General features: G+C 38.2%; 1 protein-coding gene across 1 annotated transcript in view; it reads left to right on the top strand.

Annotated features, from left to right (window-relative positions):
• The window catches only part of NPAS3 (neuronal PAS domain protein 3), an 875,835-nt gene that overhangs the window by 414,523 nt on the left and 440,074 nt on the right, over positions 1–21,238 (top strand). Inside the window, 1 exon segment of the mRNA XM_021099860.1 lies at positions 8,905–8,987. Within this exon segment, the coding sequence (XP_020955519.1) occupies positions 8,905–8,987 (83 nt within the window).

The following is a 21,238-nucleotide window of genomic DNA, read 5'->3' as shown; positions in this document are numbered from 1 at the left end:
GCCTGGAACCTTGCAAGTATAGCGATGTTAATGTGCAATTGATCTTGCCTCCACATCTGACCAGTGGTTTCCAGGGTCTTGGTTGTCACAGTTCACTGTCTATGTGACCTCGCTCTCCATACCACAGCTCCAGCAGTGCCCCTATTCTGAAGCCTTTCCTGCCTCCACTCGTTCTGCCCCCACCCTGAGTTGGGGAGAATTGAGAGTCACACACTGAGTTTTATTCAGTTGCTTATGAGTCAGTGTTCCCCCTAAACTCCAATCACCTGGAGGGTCAGGATGATGCTTTTTCATTTTGATATCCACTGACAGAGTGCCCAGAAAAAAGTCGAGGCTCAATGCATGTCTTGCATGGATGATTTTAGCTTTCTTCTGCCGACATTAAAAGAAAACATGCAGAAATGGAAATGGGACCCTGGCTTTCATCTCTAGCTCCTAGGTCAGTGAGGTTACTATCTTTCGTAGTATAAATGTTCACTGAATTTTGTCTTTTGTCTTTTTGTTGTTGTTTTTGTTGCTATTTCTTGGGCCGCTTCCGCGGCATATGGAGGTTCCCAGGCTAGGGGTTGAATCGGAGCTATAGCCACCGGCCTACGCCAGAGCCACAGCAACGCGGGATCCGAGCCGTGTCTGCAACCTACACCACAGCTCACGGCAACGCCGGATCGTTAACCCACTGAGCAAGGGCAGGGACCGAACCCGCAACCTCATGGTTCCTAGTCGGATTCGTTAACCACTGCGCCACGACGGGAACTCCTGTTCACTGAATTTTGGATAAATAAAGGTAATACCATAGCCCGAGGTGGTTGCAACTCTGGAAATTGATCAGAGTGACTTTTCAGTAGCAGGTGTTGTCGCTATCAGAGCCTTGCATCCTTTGGGCCAACACTCCCCTGCTTCATGGAACTATTTATCTTGACTTTTGTTTTGTCAGAAAGTTGCTAAACTCACTACCAAGCTGTGCTGTGGCTCAAGAGTGGCTAGCAGGAAAGGATGTGAATATGACTATATGTATGAATGGATGAACAGGAGAGAGAGGCAGGGGGAAAGGGCCAGAGACACTGCCTTCTTTCTACCTCATACACAAACTGCTTCCTGCAGATCCAGTGTTTCTCAGATCTCTGTCATATGCATGGCCTAGGAAAGCCTGGAGGATGGATGAAACACTAGACTGGAAGTAATAAGCTTGTGCTTGACTTACCTCAGTATTTGTAGCAGATGTTACAGATGTCATAACATGAGGCTTTGGAATCAGACTTGAAAAAAATTCAAGATAACAGATGTGGACTTCTTTCTTTTACCAGCGAGTGCTGACTGACACCATGCTGATGCAGTGATAACCTCCACTCCTTTCCTACTGGGCGGAATCATGCCACTAACAGTCTGTGTGCTGCCGAGGTCAGAGGGGTGACAGCCTTGTAACAGTGCTCAACTGAAAGGCTTTTAAGCCAGTTTGCAAAATGAAAGTGTAATAATCCCTTTTCTTTGGCCCCTACTGAGGGAACATACCAAGTCTAACCCCCATTAAAAATTTAAACTTCTCCAAAACATTTTTAGTGTATTAGTGGGGGAGGGCATTTCTACCAATTAAAGAACGAGTGTACAACTTTGCACAGTTACTGCTACATTCAAATTCCAAATTACATGCCCTCTCTAGTTTTCTGTTTGAGAGCTGTGGTCAGAGAGAGTGCTCAGCGTCTTTCTGTGAACCAGGCCCTGAATTCATGAGAACATGTGGTATTCCTTCCTGACACATACAGAGGAGGTGATTGGTAGCAGAAAGTGGTCATTGGAAGAAGAGGAACAAGAACAACAGGAACAACAAGATAAGCAGCAGCCCAAACTAGAGCCTTCAGGTGGCATTCAGAGGGCAGAGCACACACACACACGTGTTCAGGTTCAGAGCCCAGGCCATATCTGTACTGCCTACTGCACCCTTCTAACACACAGGATTGCCTTGCTCAGCAGACTCTGGGCTGGGCATCTCTGTGTTCTGAGTATCCAGCAGAGTGCCTGCCAAATAGTGAGGCTTAATATGTACTGGCTGCTGTAGCCCTCAATACAGACTAAATTAGTCTGTATCTTCTTGCTGAGTTCATCTTAGATAAAAATCAAGACCCTCTTCCACTCAAAAAATTTTCCTGTTCTACATTTTTCATTCGCAAGTCACTTTATAACTCCCTCCCTTTTACAATTTCCCCAAATTGAGAGGAAGAGCAGTTTGTGATATCCCACATCTCTGCTGGGAATCCAATGACAGGAATTAGTCACTATCTACTTTTTCATCTTTTATTTATTTTGTGAAAACAACGGAAATTCTCACTTCCTTCACTTCGTAAAGGGAATTCAGTAGTTAACTTTAAACTTTGCATCCAAAAGCAGTTCTTATAGCATCAATTTTTTGGAGTCAAAAATGTATTCAGAAAAGACTTGGAGTTGTGGTTGGCCTTCAGATCCTTTAAAAGTGACTGCTTTTTATATACATTGTTACTGAAATGATTAAGAAAGGAAAATCTGGATGATTACCTACCATTTTTAGCAAGTCCTGTTTGGATCTGCAGCAATTACTTTGAAGGATCGGGAAAGTAAAGCCTATGGCTTCATGTATTAAGCAGTCCTGCCTTTATACCTCCATCCATCTCTTGTGGATTCCCCTCATGTGCCCCACTCCCAAAGCTTCAGCCTGGGCTGTGGGTCATGCCTGCATTTTCCTGAAGTTTCTGTCCTCCGAGATGTTGACTGTCAGGGCTTCCTCATTCCCTCAGGTGCTGTCACTCTGACCAGCAGCTCAACCCGTCGCCTTAAGAATTTCATTGTCAGGGGGAAATGTGGATTCTCGTATGAAGAATATTCATCACTTCATGTGAAGCCTATGTAATGTACATCTCATAACAGCTCCTATAGTAACTTACATATTGTCAGAGAATGGCTATTGTATTCTTTCCCCAGCTACAGATGGAAGAAATAGCTACTTTGGTGACTCTCATTTCATTCAATGGAAAAGAAAGGCATATGGGCCATCTGACTCTTAAAAATGGAAACTTTGTAAAGAAGTCCCTGTAATTTATACAAAAACACTGTCAAGACTGATTAAAGTAATACTTAGGTGCTATTTCACTTTTAGACAACTTTGCCATTTTGATGGAGAAAAGTTTTGTAAAGAAAAGTTTTCAAAAATACGTGAATCCTGTTTAGTTCTCCAGAAGATAAGAAGTGCTTGATAAACACATCCTTGATTAAATAGATCTATTGAATGTTGTGGGTTTTCCCCATAATTTGCACCAGTTTAAGCCATATACAGATAGCTTTTTTGAGGAAAGTGGACTTGGTTCCTTCTTCTTAAATTCAGCAATTCATTTGTAAATATTAATACTTTCATAGTCATATCACTCTTAATGCTTTTCCCTAATGTATTCAATCCACACTTAAATTGTGGGAGAAATTTAAATGCACTGCATCAAAGAATTTTTGAATCAGCATAAGACTTCTTAGAATTTCAATTATTTTAATGGATTAAATACTTTTTGTGTAAATTGGTAATATAATGTGTTAATGGGTTCTGGGATATGAATCATGAAGACATATCTTTTTATTTTAAAAAATATCCTAATATGAATTTAAGAATAAACCTAAATGGTACTATTTTTGAAAATAGGAGGTTTTCTTTCTTATATTTAGTGTTAATTTAACATTCAAATCCCAGATTAGCAGTACTTGTTCCTATTCTTTTCTCTGTTCCTCAGTTATCCAGAATTTTAAGTGGCACAAAACTGATCTTTGTGAAAATACATTGAAAAAGCATTGTTATTATTTGTTTTCAGTTATTTGCATGATGCCTTGTGTGGAAACTCTAGGTATCCTGCTTTTGACAAGAGTTTCTGTTAGCGAGCCATTCTGTGGGTTAAACTAGTTATTTCAGTGAGTCATCTCCATTGCAACCTGATATGCACGCACTGAGGAGTTAGTGTTGAAAGGGTACAAAATGGGAATTTGGCCAGTAGGCAGAGCTGTGAGAATTAGTGTCAGAATGAAAATTTGATCCCATAGTCAATGAAATCATATAAACGTTTATTTTTATAGGGAAACACACACACACAGAAATTCATACCTCATAAACTTCTGAGGCTCCTGGGAAAACCCTCCCTGGTTTCCTTTGCCCTACAGTGAGGGAGGCTAATTGAGATTCTTCAGGGGAAATCCCTTTTCTTCCCTTTGGTAGCCATGGAAAGACTCATTAAGCATTCTGTACTCCATTCTTTCCCAGACCCTGACTTTGCTTAGCCCAAGTGCTAAAGCCCAGGGAGTGATGTCCAGGATTCCATTAAGCATGCCCTTTAGTCTTCCCTTCCCCCAAGCTCAGTGTGGGAACAGAGCCTTGCCTCTTGGATGACAGATTCATAGGGTAGCCATAAAGCTTGCTTTTCTACTCAGTGAATGATTCCACTCTTGAAATACCACCAACCAAACCGTCAGGCTACCTTGTTCACCTATCCTGCTGTTCTGCTTCCCAGGGAGGCAGAGTTGGATGAGAAAGTAGCTCTAAGATGGTTTTCCCCATCTGCCAACTTCCTCCAAATTAAACAGTCCCTTGAAAAACCTGCCAAACAATGTCATACTCATCTTTACTTTGGAATATCTTTTTCAAGTGATCCCTTAAATAACGAGCCCCTTTCTCTTTCCCCCACAAGTGGTTTGCCTTCCAGTTGTGAGCTGGGCTAGGGAGGAGCTGGGGCAGCTCCAGTTTCTCTAGTACTGGGGGTGGGGAGGGCTAGGAGGAAAAGGGCAAAGCAGGACACAAGGCAAGAAGGGCTCCTGACTTTTTCCTCTTTCATTATGTGTGTCCACTGAGCTGTCCTGTTTCTGTTTTGTAATGGGTTCTTCTGTGGCAAGCTGACCTTTTGGCTGAATAGGTCAAACTCCCACTGAGCAATAATCCTCAGCCTTCCTGGCGTTTGCGCATCCCCGAAGGTGACGGGCACCGGCAGGAATATGACTGGGAGTGTGTGGTAGATTTCCCCAAAGAGGGATTGTCTTTTACTGCACTTAATTAATTTTCAAAGACTATCTCACAAGGTTATGCAGAAGAGTTGAGATTAGAGCATTTTTGCTGACATTGTTGGGGGACAAAACTAATTTTTCAAATACATGTTTCAGATTTGGGTTCTTTTCTGTGTCTTCTGTGTTTTAATGAGAGAAAGGCCAAATGCATGATCCTGATGATTTATCCTATTATTTTAGATTTCTGAGACAATCAGCATTTCTTTAGCTGACTTTAAAAATCTTTCTTCCTATATATCTCTTGCATATAAAGTCTTTTAAGACTCTTGGCATTTTATTTTTAACCTTGAAAACCCTGAGATAGTCATGTTGTGGTCTTGATAATTACATGCTGGGCCTAGGTTGTTTTGAATTGTTTAAAATTTTCTTATGGAACATTTATTAGGTTTTATAACACTAGTTGTCTTACCAGTAGCTGGCAGTTTTCAGCATCAAATAGGTACTCAGTAAATGCCGAATTGAATTTGAATTACAATATTCCTTTGGCTTGATTTTTTTTTTTTCTTTTAGCAGTTTGTATAAGCTGTTCAACTTACACAACACTCACATCTCACTGTCAGTGACTTAGGAACTATAATCCTCATAGACACAGGATTACATGTTTCATTTATTTCACAATGTGCTGTGCATTTGGGGGTTAATTTAGTGTTCTTTAAATTTCAAAAAGCAATGTCTTTTAATTGAACAGCCAAATAAATGAAATGTCTGTAGACCAGATGAAACATTGCCCTAGTCAGCAATAATAAGTATGTATTGTGTGTGGGCTACCAAATGGTTTTAGAAACTGTCAGTTTCCAAAATACCAAAATCTGAGACATCTTCATAAGCAGTGTATTACTTTGCTGAGAATGATGGGTCTCATCGAGGACACACCTCTTTAGTTTTTCTCTAGGCATTAGTGATACTCCAGAAACAGAATGAAATTAACGTAGAGGAACAAAATAGCTATGTTTGCATTGTTCCTGAGTTATAAGATTACTGTCTTAAAACTCAAAATGCCAAATGTGGTAGGATGAAAAGTACAAGATAAAACGTGCATATTTAATGTCTTTTCAGTTACCAATAATGGTAGAGTTAGAGCTGGGTTTCTAACAGGGGCATAACAGGCGTCTGTTTAACATATTTATGTTGGTTGTAAAATTAGGAACTGTCATTACAGCCCCACATCACCTGCATAAGTGCAAAACATATAAATCAAGAGAAGTTCCGGTGCCATAAAAATGCCATTGAATAAAAAAGCATGAAACCACTTACAAGATACTTGTGTGTTGTGCTAGCATGTACTAAGATGCAGACTCAGATTTCTTGAGGATCTGAAGAACAAAGAAGAATAACTCTGCAGGTAGTTATTGGATGTAATGCATATAAGACCTGATGAACACATGCAGGATCCCCAGTCTGATTAATATATTTTTAAACACAACTCCGATTATTTATGCATTAGCACCTTTAAAGAATTGCTGAGCCCTATGTTGAGAAAAAGCAGGAAAAGAAAGGCCGTCAATGGCCACGCTTGTATAACCCCTGCAGCACCCTACTGCAGCCACCTGTTTCCATGCTTCTGGGAGGCAGTTGCTACTGGAGCATGCTTTGGGGACCTTCTAGTAAACAAACACGCTCTTTACATTTCCTGTGATGTTTTAGAGTTCTCCGTAGGTTGGTGGTTCTTGCTATACTGGCCCCTTCTTAATCCAGTTCTTTACAGAATAGTCTGTATTCTCTAAAATCAGTCCATTACTTCTGTGAGGTACAATGGTTCATTTTGAACTTGATAATTGGAAGTCCTGAAATGCCCTCGAATTATGAACTATTAATAAGGAGCTTTCTGGATCCTAATTACTGCCTCAAAAACAGAGTGAGCACTTTTGAAGTTTTTCAACTCACCACTTCTGCTTCCCCAAAAGCTCCCCTGCCCCCAACAATCTTTTTTTAAAAAAAAAAAAAAGAACGGCACATTTTATTCATGTGGGATCATTCACACCAAGCTACCATAATGTGCAATTAACACTCTAGAAACTGAAAACAGTATTCAGCAAGACAGCTGCATTATCAAAAATGCCAAAGGAGTTTTGAAGGGAGTAATGTGCATGTTAGAATAGGAAATTAATCAGAAATGCATACACACATGCAGAAGTACTGTCTTAAGTACATCTTAATATTAAAAAAATTTTAAACCTCATGTCTATACTTATAGTAATGATTAATCTTAGGATAGAAATGATTTTTTTATTTTGAGATTATTGGTTGTATGTTTGACTTCTGAAGCAAATGAAGAAGTTGGAATACAGATCTCTAAGATCCCTTTCACTGGGAATATTCTTGGATAATAATCACTCTTCAATTATATTTTATAAATTTTCCCATTGAAAACCTGCCCCTTTTATTTCCTCTTGCCAATAATAATGATACTTACCACTCATGCTATTTTCAAAGTGCCTTTCAGACATGGCAGGCAGACATTAGCTCACAATTGCAGGGGTAAACTGCCTACTTTTGCACAGCACAATAATCATAAGTACATTTATATTATAATCCCTACTAAGCTATGGATCCAACTGACTGACTTAGTAATTGAAACGAAGCAGAATTATCCCGGCATCATTTCGCTGGAATTTTCTTGTCAACTAGCTGAAAGTTTTGGGAATTTAAGAAAGTGGAGGATTTTGACTTTACTTCCAATTTATAGTGTCTTGGTTTGAGGGAATAGGGGTCTGTCATAAAATTTTTAGAAAAGCAGGAATTTACTTGTTGGAATATGGAAAAGTTCTGAATATTTTCTTTGATAAACTACGATAAAGCAAAATTAGATTTTTATGTTTGAGAACTTTTTAAAACAGAGAAAATACTAAGAACATATTTAAAAGCAATTGTGACTCCATGTAAAAGAAAATTTGTAAAGAGAAGAACTTCAACTCTGCAACCCACAAACACCATGCATTGAGCTCCTTTGTTAAGTACTGGGAGGTTCAGTGGGTGTATGTGCCTGCAAACAACACATGTAGAATATGCCAGGAAGAGAAAGACCAACTATATGTTAGTAGGAGAAGAGGAGTATTTGGTTAAGAAAACAGTCACTGACCTTGGCAAGACACATGCTGGGCAGGCATCCACCTGGGCTTCCTGTAGATCCTGTAGGAATAGTTACACATGAATGTTCAGTAAATATGAAATCCAGCCATCCTGAGACACTTAACACTAGTGCAAACAGTCATTAATGAGAATCTCTTAGCTGACATGTTGTGCTTATTAAATTATGATAAAGTTATTGCATTAGAACATTACAAAAATTATGTTTGCATTTTTCTAGCCTGGAGGATATGAAATATTTAGGTTTCTGTGGGAGGAAAGGCAATATGTATATACTTTTAAAATAACATCTAGGGAGTTCTCTGTAGGGAGTTCCCTGTTGGCCTAGTCTGGCATTGTCACTGCTGTGGTGTTGGTTCAATCCCTGGCCCGGGAATTTCTACATGCTATGGGTGTGTCCCAAAAAAATACATAAATTTTAAGAAAAAATAGTGTACTAATTTATTTTAAAAGAATGTGAGCAAGCCTATGTTTTTGTTCCAATGTAGGAAAAACAAACCAAAAATGATTTTTTTTAAGTCTGGTTATGATTTTTAATGCTTATAGAAGTCGCTATTCTAAGTTGTAATTTCAGCACAGGCTTTGATTTTGGTCTGAACTCAGAACCAAATTAGCACTGGGTTTTGTTTCTCTCAGATCTCGTTGATTCAGTAGCTAGCTAGTGATACAATTACAGAGAAATGAAGTTGAAGGTGTGAATCGGAGCTCCAACTTAATTTCTTTCTTTCTTTTCTTTCCTTTCTTTCTTTTTTTTTTAAGTTATAGGTGCACAAAGAAGGAGAAGCCCCAGTGCACTGGCCATTGAAGTATTTGAAGCACATTTGGGAAGTCACATTTTGCAGGTACCTTTAATAAAAAAAAGAAGCTTGCTTATATTTTACTAAGAAAAATACGTCTGTTTAGTTTTTTATTAAAATGCTTTTTTAAAATTGCAGCTATGTTACTGTTTTATCTTGGAATTCTGAAGTTCTTATGAATTTATTTTTTTTCTTTTTAGAAAGCCATCCCTTGAGAGAATTTTAATGAGAAAGGGAGGGCAAGTATTATTTGTGCTGTAATAATTGAGATGAATTGCACTATTCAGTTGATGCACAATGTATAGTAGCTGGCTGTTCCCAAAATTATTTTGTGTGCTGCATTCGTAAGTGGACATATGTGTGTGTCTTTGGAGCTATATATTGTTTTTGGGAGAGCAAAATTTTGTTGTAAAAGTAATGTGACATTTGTATGTGTTGCCAAATTTCAGTTGTTCTTTGCTTGAGTTTGTTTTCATAAATGCTTCCAGTCCTAATGTTTGCTTCCCCAATTACAGACTTTATCAGGATGAGATGTCATAGTATATTTATAAGTAAAGGGAGACAAATAATAGTAATTTTATTTTTCCCAGAGATTTTCATGACACATAAATGTGAAGGCGACTAGAATGGACCCGTACTTATTTGGTCCTAAAGAAAATTGATCCCAAACTTAGCACCTCTCTTAATCCAAACTTTTAAGATTTTGTGATCCATTCTACACATCTTCCTTAATCCAGGGATAATTGTTCTATATTGTTTCTCTTTCCATGATAAATGTTGCCCTGGCCAAGTTTTTTTTTTTATTTATTTATTTTTATTTTTTATTTATTTTTTTTTTTACTGTATGAAATACGTTGTTGACATGGAATTAGAGAAGCAGACATGTTTGGGATACTTAGGCATCTTACTTGAAAAAGATGGTTATGTTTTTCTTAGATAATATTTGGGTTAAAATAAAGCTAAACTCCAGATACCTGTTCATTGAGAGTTATTTTTTTAAAGATCTTTCTTATACTTTAATTTTTCTAAATGGCCAAAAGTAGTATTGAATATAGCATATTATTTCTGCAAATGGAAACTTTTATTGTCAGCTTCTCCATGGTCAGTCCCATGGCTTTCCAAAATGGTTCCTTGGCTGACAGCTCCAGTGCCACCTGAGATGCTTGTTCAAGGGACAAATTCCTGGGTCTCACTGGAACCAACAAAATCAGGCTCTTCAGGGTGAAACCCAGGAATTTGTTATCTTTAATAATCACTTGAGGTAATTTTGATGTTTTATTAGGTCTGAGATGTCACAACTCACATTGGCAAGTTTAAGGCCCTGAAAAGCCTGTTTTTGTTTATTCTGCTATTTCTCATTTCTCCAATAATATGGGCTAACATCCCATAGAACTGATGTTTCTTGAACTGTATCTTGAGGGATGCTCTTCTATTGTGCACATTAAGGTTTGAATTACTTTTGCAGTGGATTCATTTCAGGGATACAGAATGGACATTTCTTTCTAGATCTTTGGATATTTATTTCCCTCTTTCCTATACATTCTTTGTTCAGAATCTCCTTTATGAGTTTTGTATGAGTGATGCCATGTATACTGCTGTGCCTCTATATCTTCAGGGGATTAGTTCAGGAGCCCTGGGGTTCCAAAATCTTGGATGCTTGAGTCCCTTATATAAAAGAGCATAGTATTTACTTATAACTTATGCACATCCTCTTGTATACTTTAAATTCTGGATTACTTATCTCTAGAATAATTACAGTATCTATTAACAGGTAAAATGTCACGGTGTGCGGGCTTTTTTTCTTTTTAGGGCCACACCTACAGCATGTGGATGTTCTCAGGCTAGGGATCAAATAAGAGCTGCAGCTGCTGGCCTACGCCACGGCCACAGCAATGTGGGATCTGAGTTTCATCTGTGACCTATGCTACAGCTCACGGCAACGCTGGATCCTTAACCCACTGAGCACGGCCCGGGATCAAACCTGCATCCTCATGGATACTAGTCAGGTCCATAACCCACTGAACCACAATGGGAACTTGCAGGAATTTGAATTGAACATAAGCTCACTGAGTGCAGTGTAGAAATACAGTACAGAGTGGCTGTCCTTCATGCCAGTTCCGCATTGGACTTCATAGGGATAGCAGAGATCTAAATGAGGCTGCTGGTTTGGTCTCACCACCTTAGAAAATACTCTTCAAGAGACACATAGCTAAATATCACTTGGAGTGGAATAATTAGAAATCATGTTATGTGGGGTGTGGCAAAGGGTTGGTGAAGTAAATGTGGAAAACACATGGATTAAAAGAGACATTAATGTCCTCTCTATCTATTTGAAGGTGTTAGGCAAAAAGCCCACAAATGTTTAGATACATCCTGTGTGGCCTCAGAGTGTAGGGGAAAAAAAAATAGAAATATGTAAAAATTGAAGAAATAAAATGACCGTCATGTAAAAAAAACTTGCAGATAGGGCTCTCTATATTTTGAACATAGTCAGAGCCTCTGGTCTTAGGCAAGCTCTAGGTGGTTTGGTAGGGATGCTTTCAAGGAAGTCAGGCATGCAAGTGTGGTTGCACTTAGATAGTCTTGGACGTATCATAGAAACTAGAAATTCCTTTCATTCAGTTGTAATACCTAAGGTTATGGAGGGGAAGAGCTATATATTCTCCTCAAAATGATAAGCTAGAAACACAGGCAGGAAGGGTTTTGGGAAGTAATAGTAACAAGAAGGGCGTTCTCGAAGGGAGCTGATTAGTTATCTCCTCTTTAGCAGGAGAACTCTCAAACCCATGGATCTGTGTCTGTACCACATTCACAGTATCTCAGTGGTTTCATAGGGTAAGATGGTTTCCTTATTTTCCTTCAGGAAGTTCAGTAGTTGGATCTGATTAATTCATGGAGACTGGATTCTTTTTTTCCCTTTCCCCTACCGTTCCTTCCTTTGCAAATATCTGAAAAATAAGGTAGGCATGATCTCTAATATCACAGTTTATTATCATTAGCAAAAAAATAAAAAATACTTAGTAACAACATAGAACTTGCTGTAGTAGGCCTGTGGCTGTTCTCTTTCACTAGCTTGCAATCATTTGGGGAAAGAACCACAAGGCTTTGTAAAGCGATAAACATCACCCTGTTCAAGTACTGTGGGGCCATGGAAGAGTGAGGCTCTGGGTTTACACAAAGCATCAAAGAAGACTTCTCAGAGTTGGTAGATGGATGCATTGGAGGTTACTAGGAAAAGATGGAGGAAGAATATTGCAGTCAAAGAAATGTCAAACACGAAGGTATGGGTCACATCATAATAGCTCTTATTGGGGGGCTGTTAAGATATTATATTTGATGGCTTCTTCACATGCACAGAGATAAAGTTGGAGAAATTATGAGCCATATTGCAACAGGCCCAGTGAGCCAAGCCAGGATTCCGTAACCAGCAAGGGCCCATGGAGAAGGCTTTCATGCAAGGAGTTCCCATTGTAGCTCAGTGGTTAATGAACCTGACTAGCATCTGTGAGGACACGGGTTTGATCCCTAGCCTTGCTCAGTGGGTTAAGGATCCAGCGTTGCCGTGAGCTGTGGTGTAGGCTGCAGACTCGGTTCAGATACCATGTTGTTGCGGCTGTGGTATAGGCCGGCAGCTACAGCTCCAATTCGACCCCTAGCCTGGGAACCTCCATATGCTGGTGGGTGTGGACCTAAAAAAACAAAAGACAAAAAACAAACAAAAAACAGAAGGCTTTCATGCAGGAGATAAGATAAATATTTGGTTTCTTCCTGGAGTTTTTATTAAAATACAGTGTCTAGGAAGCCTTTGTGCTGCTAGAGGCTGTTATAAAGAGGCTGTTTAGGAAATTATGACAACATTCCAATAGTCCAAATGAAGATCTTCTCCAAGATAGAAGTTCTATGACTGGAGACACACGTTTGGAATTGAGAAGAATTACTAACACATGGTATCAATTAGATGTGAAAGGCTAGAGAATGATAGGGCTTAACAGCGATCCTAGGTTTTCTAGCCTGGTAACTAGCTGCCTAATGATACACTTACCTGAGAGATATTGAAAGGGATATCCTCGTACGTAGACAAGACCCTAAGAGATAAGCAGTTGGAAACCTGAGTCTGATCCTTTAGAGCAAGATCAAGGCTAGGGCAGAAGATAGCGCTGGGGGTTCTAATCACCAGTCTATCAATGCACTGTGCAAGTCAAGCAGGGAGTTGTAGACTGATGGAAATAATGTGGAACAAAGATAGAAGAAGGCTGGGCAGAGGCAGTCCTGTGTACATCATCATTTTAAAATGCAAGTGAAAAATGAGAAAAGAGTAGACAGGAAGGTAAGAGGAAACCACAGGATTTGATTTTGCTTAGGAGGAGTGTTAACAGAAACAAGGTGGCTAAGGATAAATCCTTTGTAGAATAAATACTAAAGAGAGGTCATTGGTTTTGTCAATTAAAACAATTGGTGGTAAAACATTTTAGGTGCAGAAGACAAACCTAAGGAATGATAGAAGGTAGAAATGCCTGGATGTTTGTGGTAGAGGGCGGGTGGGAGATGAGAAGGTAGTGTTACAGGAACACTAGTGTTTTTAAGGTGGTTAGAGTATGTTTATATTTCTGAGATGCATGGGGTCAAGCATTGGTCACTTATATGCTTTTAGCAATCAGCTTTTTAAAAATCAATATCTAGTGGTCATGTCTGCATTAAGAAAGGATAAACTTTTATTATTATTAATGGCTATATGCCATTCCATACTATGGATGTATCATAATTTATTGAACCATTTTCCTGCCATTGAGTATTTTGATTATATCTGTACATTTGCATTTCTAATGCAAATACCAAGCAAAGTGTGTTTTAATTAGAAAAAATCGAATCCATTTTGATGTTAGCTTAAATTTATTGAATTTTGGTATGTATTAAGTTCTATGTATTGTGTTAAATACCCTTCTTATATCATGATTTAATACAACACGTACTTTGAAACAAGTGCTGTGGTTATTCATGTCTTAGAAGTGAGTAAACTAAAATTTCTTAGAAAACTTACATAATTCACTGAAGCTCACATAGCTAGTTAGGTAAGAGTTAGATTTGAACCCAGGGTGATAACAGTACATTATAAATACTTGACAAAAAATGATGACACTTTTTTAAGACCATGGTAATACAGGGAAAGAATTTATATTTGGAATGAACAGGATTAGGGAACTGATGGACTATAGAAGGTAAAACAGGGATAGATTCTGAACAGCAGGGCTCAGGAAATACGTGGGAACCCTCTTCCCCAGCTGCCAAACCTCCCCGTTACTCATGGTCCCAGTAATATTTTAGGGAAAAGTGTGTTAAGGATCCTTTAGTGTAGAGAGTTGGAGATAGTGGATGAAGAAAGACTCCTTAATTTTTGGCCCACTTAGTCTGTGAATTGCAGTATGTGTGTTTGCTGTGTATATCTTATGGGCTGTGTATGTTCTTGGGAAAATTAAAAAAGTTTGGCAGATGCTTTAAAATGTGACTTCTGTCCTACTTGGGGGAGTGGGGGTGGGATTCAACTTGTCACTTGTTGCAAAGTTACTTCCCAATTTAATGATCCAACGCCAATGCATGTAGGCAAGGCCATCACCTAGACTGGAGCATCATTCACATCATATACACAAAGCCTCCCCACTGTGTGATGACTGTGACCCTCGTGAACCTGTAGCTGTTTCAGGCATGAATTTCAGGATAAGGGCATCTTCTGCAGGAGAGTTGAGGTCTTCAGTGATGTCAGTCTTGCAAGTGCGTGACTGTGACGTGTAGGCATTGGCCATGACTCAAGGCATTTGAGTTGACTTTTTTCTTCTCTGACTCTTATTAATCAGAGGAGGAGCAGGAGGGCAAGGGAGCAAGATTGAACAACTGTGCTATTTCTGACAGGCTAAGTAAAAAATCCAGGAACTTTAGGTCATTATGTGAGATCTTTCCTGAATATAGTACCTGTGACTAAGCACTAATTTGGTTCCTGCTTTAAAAGCTCTCTTTAGGAATTATGGTTCGCACTTCATGATTCCTTAATATGAAAAAATATGAGTGGTATTTACTTTTACTTTCCCAGTTTAGAGACCAGATAGAATATTCATATTTTACTTGATCAGAATTAATGAAACAAAATGGTAACAAATATCATCTTTGTAACTCATAAAATTAACTAGTGGAATGACTTTCCCTTAGGTGCTAGATTTATAAATGGAGTGCTTTAATTATTTGCATGCCCTTAGCAGAAGGGTTTAAGTTTTTTTCTTTCTGTAAATAAAGCTTATATAATTGTCACATGAAATTGTAGTATTGTTTTTGCATACTCCATAACAATGCTATTTTACTTACCTCACAGGTATTAAAGCAGTCAAATCAAACTTTGTGTGTGGGAAGTTTTTGGGGTTTGTGTTTGTATTCATTGTGAATACATTATGCAGAATGTATATGTTATATTACACTGAGTAATACATACCATTACTAATAACTATTACTTATAAAGTGATTAAAGTATTTTTTTTAATCCATAACTAGCTTTGGATATTTAAAGAAATGAAATTTTGTGACTTGGATGACTGTAATCATAAGTACCCATATGTTTGTACATAAATGATAGAAAACTGTAATTTTTATATAAATGAAGTCTTGGGAGAATAAAAATACTCCGTAAGAAATGCCCTAAAGGGATATAATGGTAGAAGTGTGGTATTCTAGTGTTAGTTTTGAACTAGTCTGTATTGCATGAACCCTCCTGTGTCTGTGTCACTGACCCTGCATCATTTCTGGGTATTAAGAAATTTTCGTCTTACTCTTGGAACATTCAAACTCTGTACTGAGAGAGACCTCCTTGGGCAGACCCCTTGAGGAAAACCAAGAGAGAATCACCAAGAACATTCCAATATCATAATACCTGAGGTTCTTTGCCTGGGGGGTGGGTTCAGAAAAAGCTGAGCAGAATAGCTTCATGACTGCCTGTCTTGCTCAACATAACTGGGGAAATAATTGTTCTTGAAAGGATCATTTTTCAGTAGAACAGTTCTCTAGTATAAGACATAGATATGGTGATTACTTTAGTAGAACAGTTTAATTGCAGTATGTATTTTCTTAAAATGGTAGAGAAGAAGGGAACTCAAATGTAGCTATTATTGCAATTGATAGGCAAAGTCATCAGATATTTATGTGGGTAAAACGGATGACACCATAGATCTCAATGAAATGTCAGATTCAATCATGTGTTTTTTCCTTTCTCTTAACACCTTAAACCACGGAATAAGAGAGAGTAGAAGTAAAAGAAGAGCCTAGGTTTAAAAGGGGGTGTTATGAATCAGATGTAGAATAAAGTAAGATCAGGATTTACATTTAAGTTCTATGTTTCCATTTTTTTAATATATAATGATTTTTATTTTTTTTCTGTTATAGCTGGTTTACAGTGTTCTGTCAGTTTTCTACTCTACAGCATGGTAACCCAGTGACACATACATGTATACATTCTTTTTTCTCACGTCATCATGCTCCATCATAAGTGACTAGACATAGTTTCCAGTGCTACACATAGTTTGAAGATTGCTTAAGAGCCTACCCTGGAATCATGACTGGTTGGTGTACATGCTATTTTTGGTCCTGCTGAATTGTTATTAAAAAAATGAGAACACATAATTTCTTTACCAGAAATAATTAAAAATGTGTGGTTCATATAATAAGGAAAACAAAGTTCAAAGTACCTTGTGATGTTGTGTATCTTTGTCATCATTTAAGTATTTCAAGGCACAGCACTGCTTCAGTGACTGAGGACTGGTCATGCCTAGAAGACTAAGATCTTTAGAGGAAGTAGACTGGGTATGTAAGCCAAAGGAGCTACTTCTGTGTTGGGCTGGGGCTGGACAATGCCAAATCTCTTGGTATCAGCCTCTTCCTATCCAGCAAGAGAAAATAAAAGATTGACTAGTACAGTTCAAATATCTGGACAAAGAAAAGCGAATAATACCTAAAACAACTCAAAAAGTAATATGAACATAAAAATTATTATTTAAGATGCTGCATAGCCTAGTCAACATTGATTTTACTTTTGATGGTAGTGTTTTTGAAAGACTTCTGTGAGAGTGGTATGTTAAGTCTATTTTCTATTTTATTGATGAATTGGAGTTTCACCCATATGTATTATTTTACTGGACCTTACAAGTATAAAAGAAATGATCATCTCTGGGGAAGTTGCAGCTTCTTTTTCCTTATGGCCCTTGTTGACAGAGCGCAGTCCTGCTGGACATCAGTGCTAAAATAAAATAAAATTCAACTAATACAGGCATATCTAGCTCTAACAGAGGGAAGTGAGAAAGGTAAGTGACCCTACAGTTTCCCTGTGATCTAGAATGGTAAGAAAATGTAAAACTAAATATAGAAAAAGAGAAAGTTAGTGAATATATTTGCATATGCAAATTAGCTTAATTGATACTGCTTGCCTCTACAGGGATTTTTCATTACAAACTGGAGTGCTACATTGTTCAGCTCATATTGAGTAATTTAGTAACTAATGAGACCAGTTTGCACTAATTTGCATATGATAAATGAGCTTAATTGCAGTAAATAACTTGGAGGCATAATTACTTAATTTTCCTGTGTTGCACGGCTTTTAAGTTCACGTATGAACAACTCAAGATAATTTTGCATATTTAAATTAGTTGCTTTTAAATTTTCTTGAACCAAAAAAAAAAAAGGAACACACCTTATCAATTGAGCTGTAAAACAATCGGATGTAAGGTTTAGAGTATTTTTATTTAAAAAGAAAGGAAAGAAAAGAAAAGCAGAAATTTGTCTGTTGCTTTCCCTCATATTCTTACTCAAATAAGATATCAGCATTGACATTTTGAAAAATGTTTTTAATGTTGATAGTTAATTCACAACTTCTGTTTCATAACTGACCTAGGTATAAACTGATATGTGTTATTTGAATAACTTTTGAAACAGGGTTTATAAGAAAGATGTATCATGTCCTTTATCTACTTTGGCAAACTAACATTAGGCGAGCCTGTTGGATCTCCGATCTGCAGTGTGCCCGTCATCCAAGTTGCTGGGCTTTGATATAGCAGGCATTGTTCTGAGCTTAGCATGTGTTTTCTCTCTGGTTTAATGTTTCATAGTTATGAAATTGATTTCATTGGAGAATCTCATTGTGGTTTGCCAAGAATTATCTCACTGGTCTTCACATTAACTCAAGAATGTACGTTTATCAAATCTCTATTCTCAAAATTAAAAAACTAAAGCACACAGAAGCCAATGACCAAACTATGATTTCACAATATGATACTGCCTTCAAATTTCACTTTTAGGGAAAACATATAATTTATTATGCAAAACTGACTTATTACATCATATAAAATCATATTCAAGATTGAGAATGAGACTTTTTCATGGTTGGAGAAGTTTAAAACCTGTCATTTAAAAAGTCACTGCTGCTTTTAACTCATTATATATTAAAAAAAAGGAGGGGGTTTAGTGTTATTAATTTGTCACAATCTGGAAAAATAACTGAGGAAAATTTTCTTGAGAAAGCTCAAATCCCATTAAATTCAATATAAGCACCCCATGTCCTTCAGAGATGGGCCAAAACAAGTGCCAGTAGTAGTATATTCCAAGTGTACAATGTGAGTCATATTAGATGCTCAAGAAATAACTGAAGAGGAGTTGGCCTGTGGCTCTGTGGGTTAAGGATCCAGCATAGTCAGTTCAGTGGCTTGGGCCACTGCTGTGGTGCAGGTTCATTCTCTTGCCTAGGAACTTCCTCATGCTCCGGGCACAGCCAAAAAATTAAATGAATAAATAAACAAATGAATTCTTACTAAAGTCACCTTTAACCCTGGAACAAGGACCTCCTCTCACCTCTGTGTTAACAGCCCTGTTTTCAGTCCATATTTTATAGATATGTGAGATTGAGATTGTGGCACATGATTTTAGTGCGTGCATTTTGGCTTCCAACCAATTTGAACTCACTAACTGTGTGGACCTGAAACAGTCTCTTGCCCTCTCTAACCCTCATTTTCTTCATCTTTAAAATGGAGAAAACAGTAGAAGTTTTCCTGAAAGCCATGTCGTGAGGATTGGAGGAGATAGTTAAACATGCTTAGAATAGACCTTGGTATGTAGAATGTTTTTAATAAGCATATTCTAGTATTTCTGCCTATATGTTATGTAGCCCAAAGTAATGGCCAAGTTTTTAAAGAAAAATATGCTTTCTTTCTTTCTTTCTTTCTTTTTTTTTGGCTCCTGTATGCAGCATTACCATACAGGAATATAGGAGTATCATTGGTAAAATTGTTTTAGTGGTAAAACAAGATAAATAATTTTCATCAAATGCAACATAAATTATCTGTTTATGTAAATGCTATTTATATTTGGAAGTATATACTGGTTTGCAGTAAAATTTTAAAATTTTAAAACTGAGTAGAAAGGGTGTATTTTCACCTTGAGAATGAAAACCTTCTATAACAACTCAAGAAGTTTTCAGCATAATCTCACCGGCAATCTAGAAGCAACTAGAAAAAGTAGTGTTTGTAAAGGAACTCCAGATATGCCATTACTTTTCTCATCATGTTGTAAAGGTCTCCTCAATTTCCTTAGAAAAATGGGAATAACAGCCAATCAGAAGTCCCGAAGCACTGGGAAGTAGTAGAGGCAGCTGTCATCCGCTGCTATAAATCATGATGAGGAAACACTGAAGGGCACATTGCACAAAGTCCATCACCTGCCATGCCAGAAAGAGCAGAAGGGAGACTTCCCAGAGGAAGGTTTCATGGTATGTATATGTGTGATGTGCATGTCATATGTGATATGTATGTATATGACAAGCACAGATCCCTTTGGGGCGGCAGGTACCTTACTAACTTTAATTTGCACAGTAAACATCACTCCAGAGAAGCAGTGTGAGGGGTGTGGGTGAGGAGAGGGGGCTTGAGGTACCTATTACCATGGAGGAAACCTTAGTTTTGGTCACATGACTGCAACTAGTACTAGTTATAAGTGGGAGCTTTCTGGTCACAAAATTGATTATCTCACATAACCAGGATCTAACAACGTAAAATAATACTAAGCTTCATTTTATTTACTGAGTGTCTAATTTGCATCAGAGACTGGGGGAAAAAAAAATACTAAGATAATGAAAGCGAGTGATGGTTTTGTCTCTCAGGATTCCCACTAGGAGTGGTAAAGACCAAGACTAAAACAGACCAATACGGTTCAGTGTAACATAGACTAGGAGCTTTGAATCCCCACTCTTTATGCAGACTTGAGAGATTTATTTAAACTTTCTCAGCCTTAGTTTCCTCAACCCCAGATAGAGGTGGTGGCAGATCTTGCCTCAGCTATGGCTGTGAGAATCAGAGACAAAAACTGTCACAGTGCCTGATGCATAGTGAGTGTTTCACAAAAATTGGCCATTCATGACAGGCTGCACCCATGAATCTGATCACCCAGCTTGGGGCTGGTCACCGAGCACTTTCTGTGGTTACAAACTTAAAACTACATAGCTTGGAGTTCCCGTCGTGGCTAAGTGGAAACAAATCTGACTAGGAGCCATGAGGTTGCAGGTTCAATCCGTGGCCTCGCTCAGTGGGTTAAGGATCTGGCGTTGCCGTGAGCTGTGGTGTAGGTCACAGACACAGCTCGGATCTGATGTTGCTGTGGCTGTGGCTGTGGCTGGCAGCTATAGCTCCAATTGGACCCTTAGCCTGGGAACCTCCGTGTGTTGTGAGTGTGGCCCCAAAAAGCATAAAAAAAAAAAACTACGCAGCTTATCCCCGTCACCCACCACACACAAACACTTTCAAGTTTGGTTTTCATGTGAGTCTCTGTGCTGTGGGGGAAGTTTAAGGGTCTTGGTGTCATATATACATTCTCCTAGTGGGGTCACATAGGCTAGATGTGGGGCGGGAGAGGGAAATAGGGCAGTGATATCATTGTGGTTGGGCAGCTGTTGTTTGGGGCCTGCTAATATAGGAAGATTGTTATGAGGTGTGAGAACATATTTTTAATTATTTTTCAGGCACCGAGGGTGGCCAAATTATTTGGAGGTTAAAGCAGAACAGAAGGATCGTTTTACTTACAATTTTAAAAGGAGATGGAGGTCTTAGAAAATCTTAGGGTTGTGTGTCAAATATGAATATCAATAATTCCCTGATGATACAACTCTCTGCAAATCTGGGCCAGATTTGTATTCTTTTTGGATTTAGAATAGTCTTTGGTGATAGGAAACATTATATTCTTGTCACCAGCCTCATCTAGATGTGACATAGGGTAGAGTGACACCA

This window comes from Sus scrofa, chromosome 7 (assembly GCF_000003025.6).
Source record: "Sus scrofa isolate TJ Tabasco breed Duroc chromosome 7, Sscrofa11.1, whole genome shotgun sequence".
Classification (NCBI taxonomy): domain Eukaryota; kingdom Metazoa; phylum Chordata; class Mammalia; order Artiodactyla; family Suidae; genus Sus; species Sus scrofa.
Note: the sequence above shows the minus strand (reverse complement) of the source record. Positions and strands in the feature narration are given on the sequence as shown.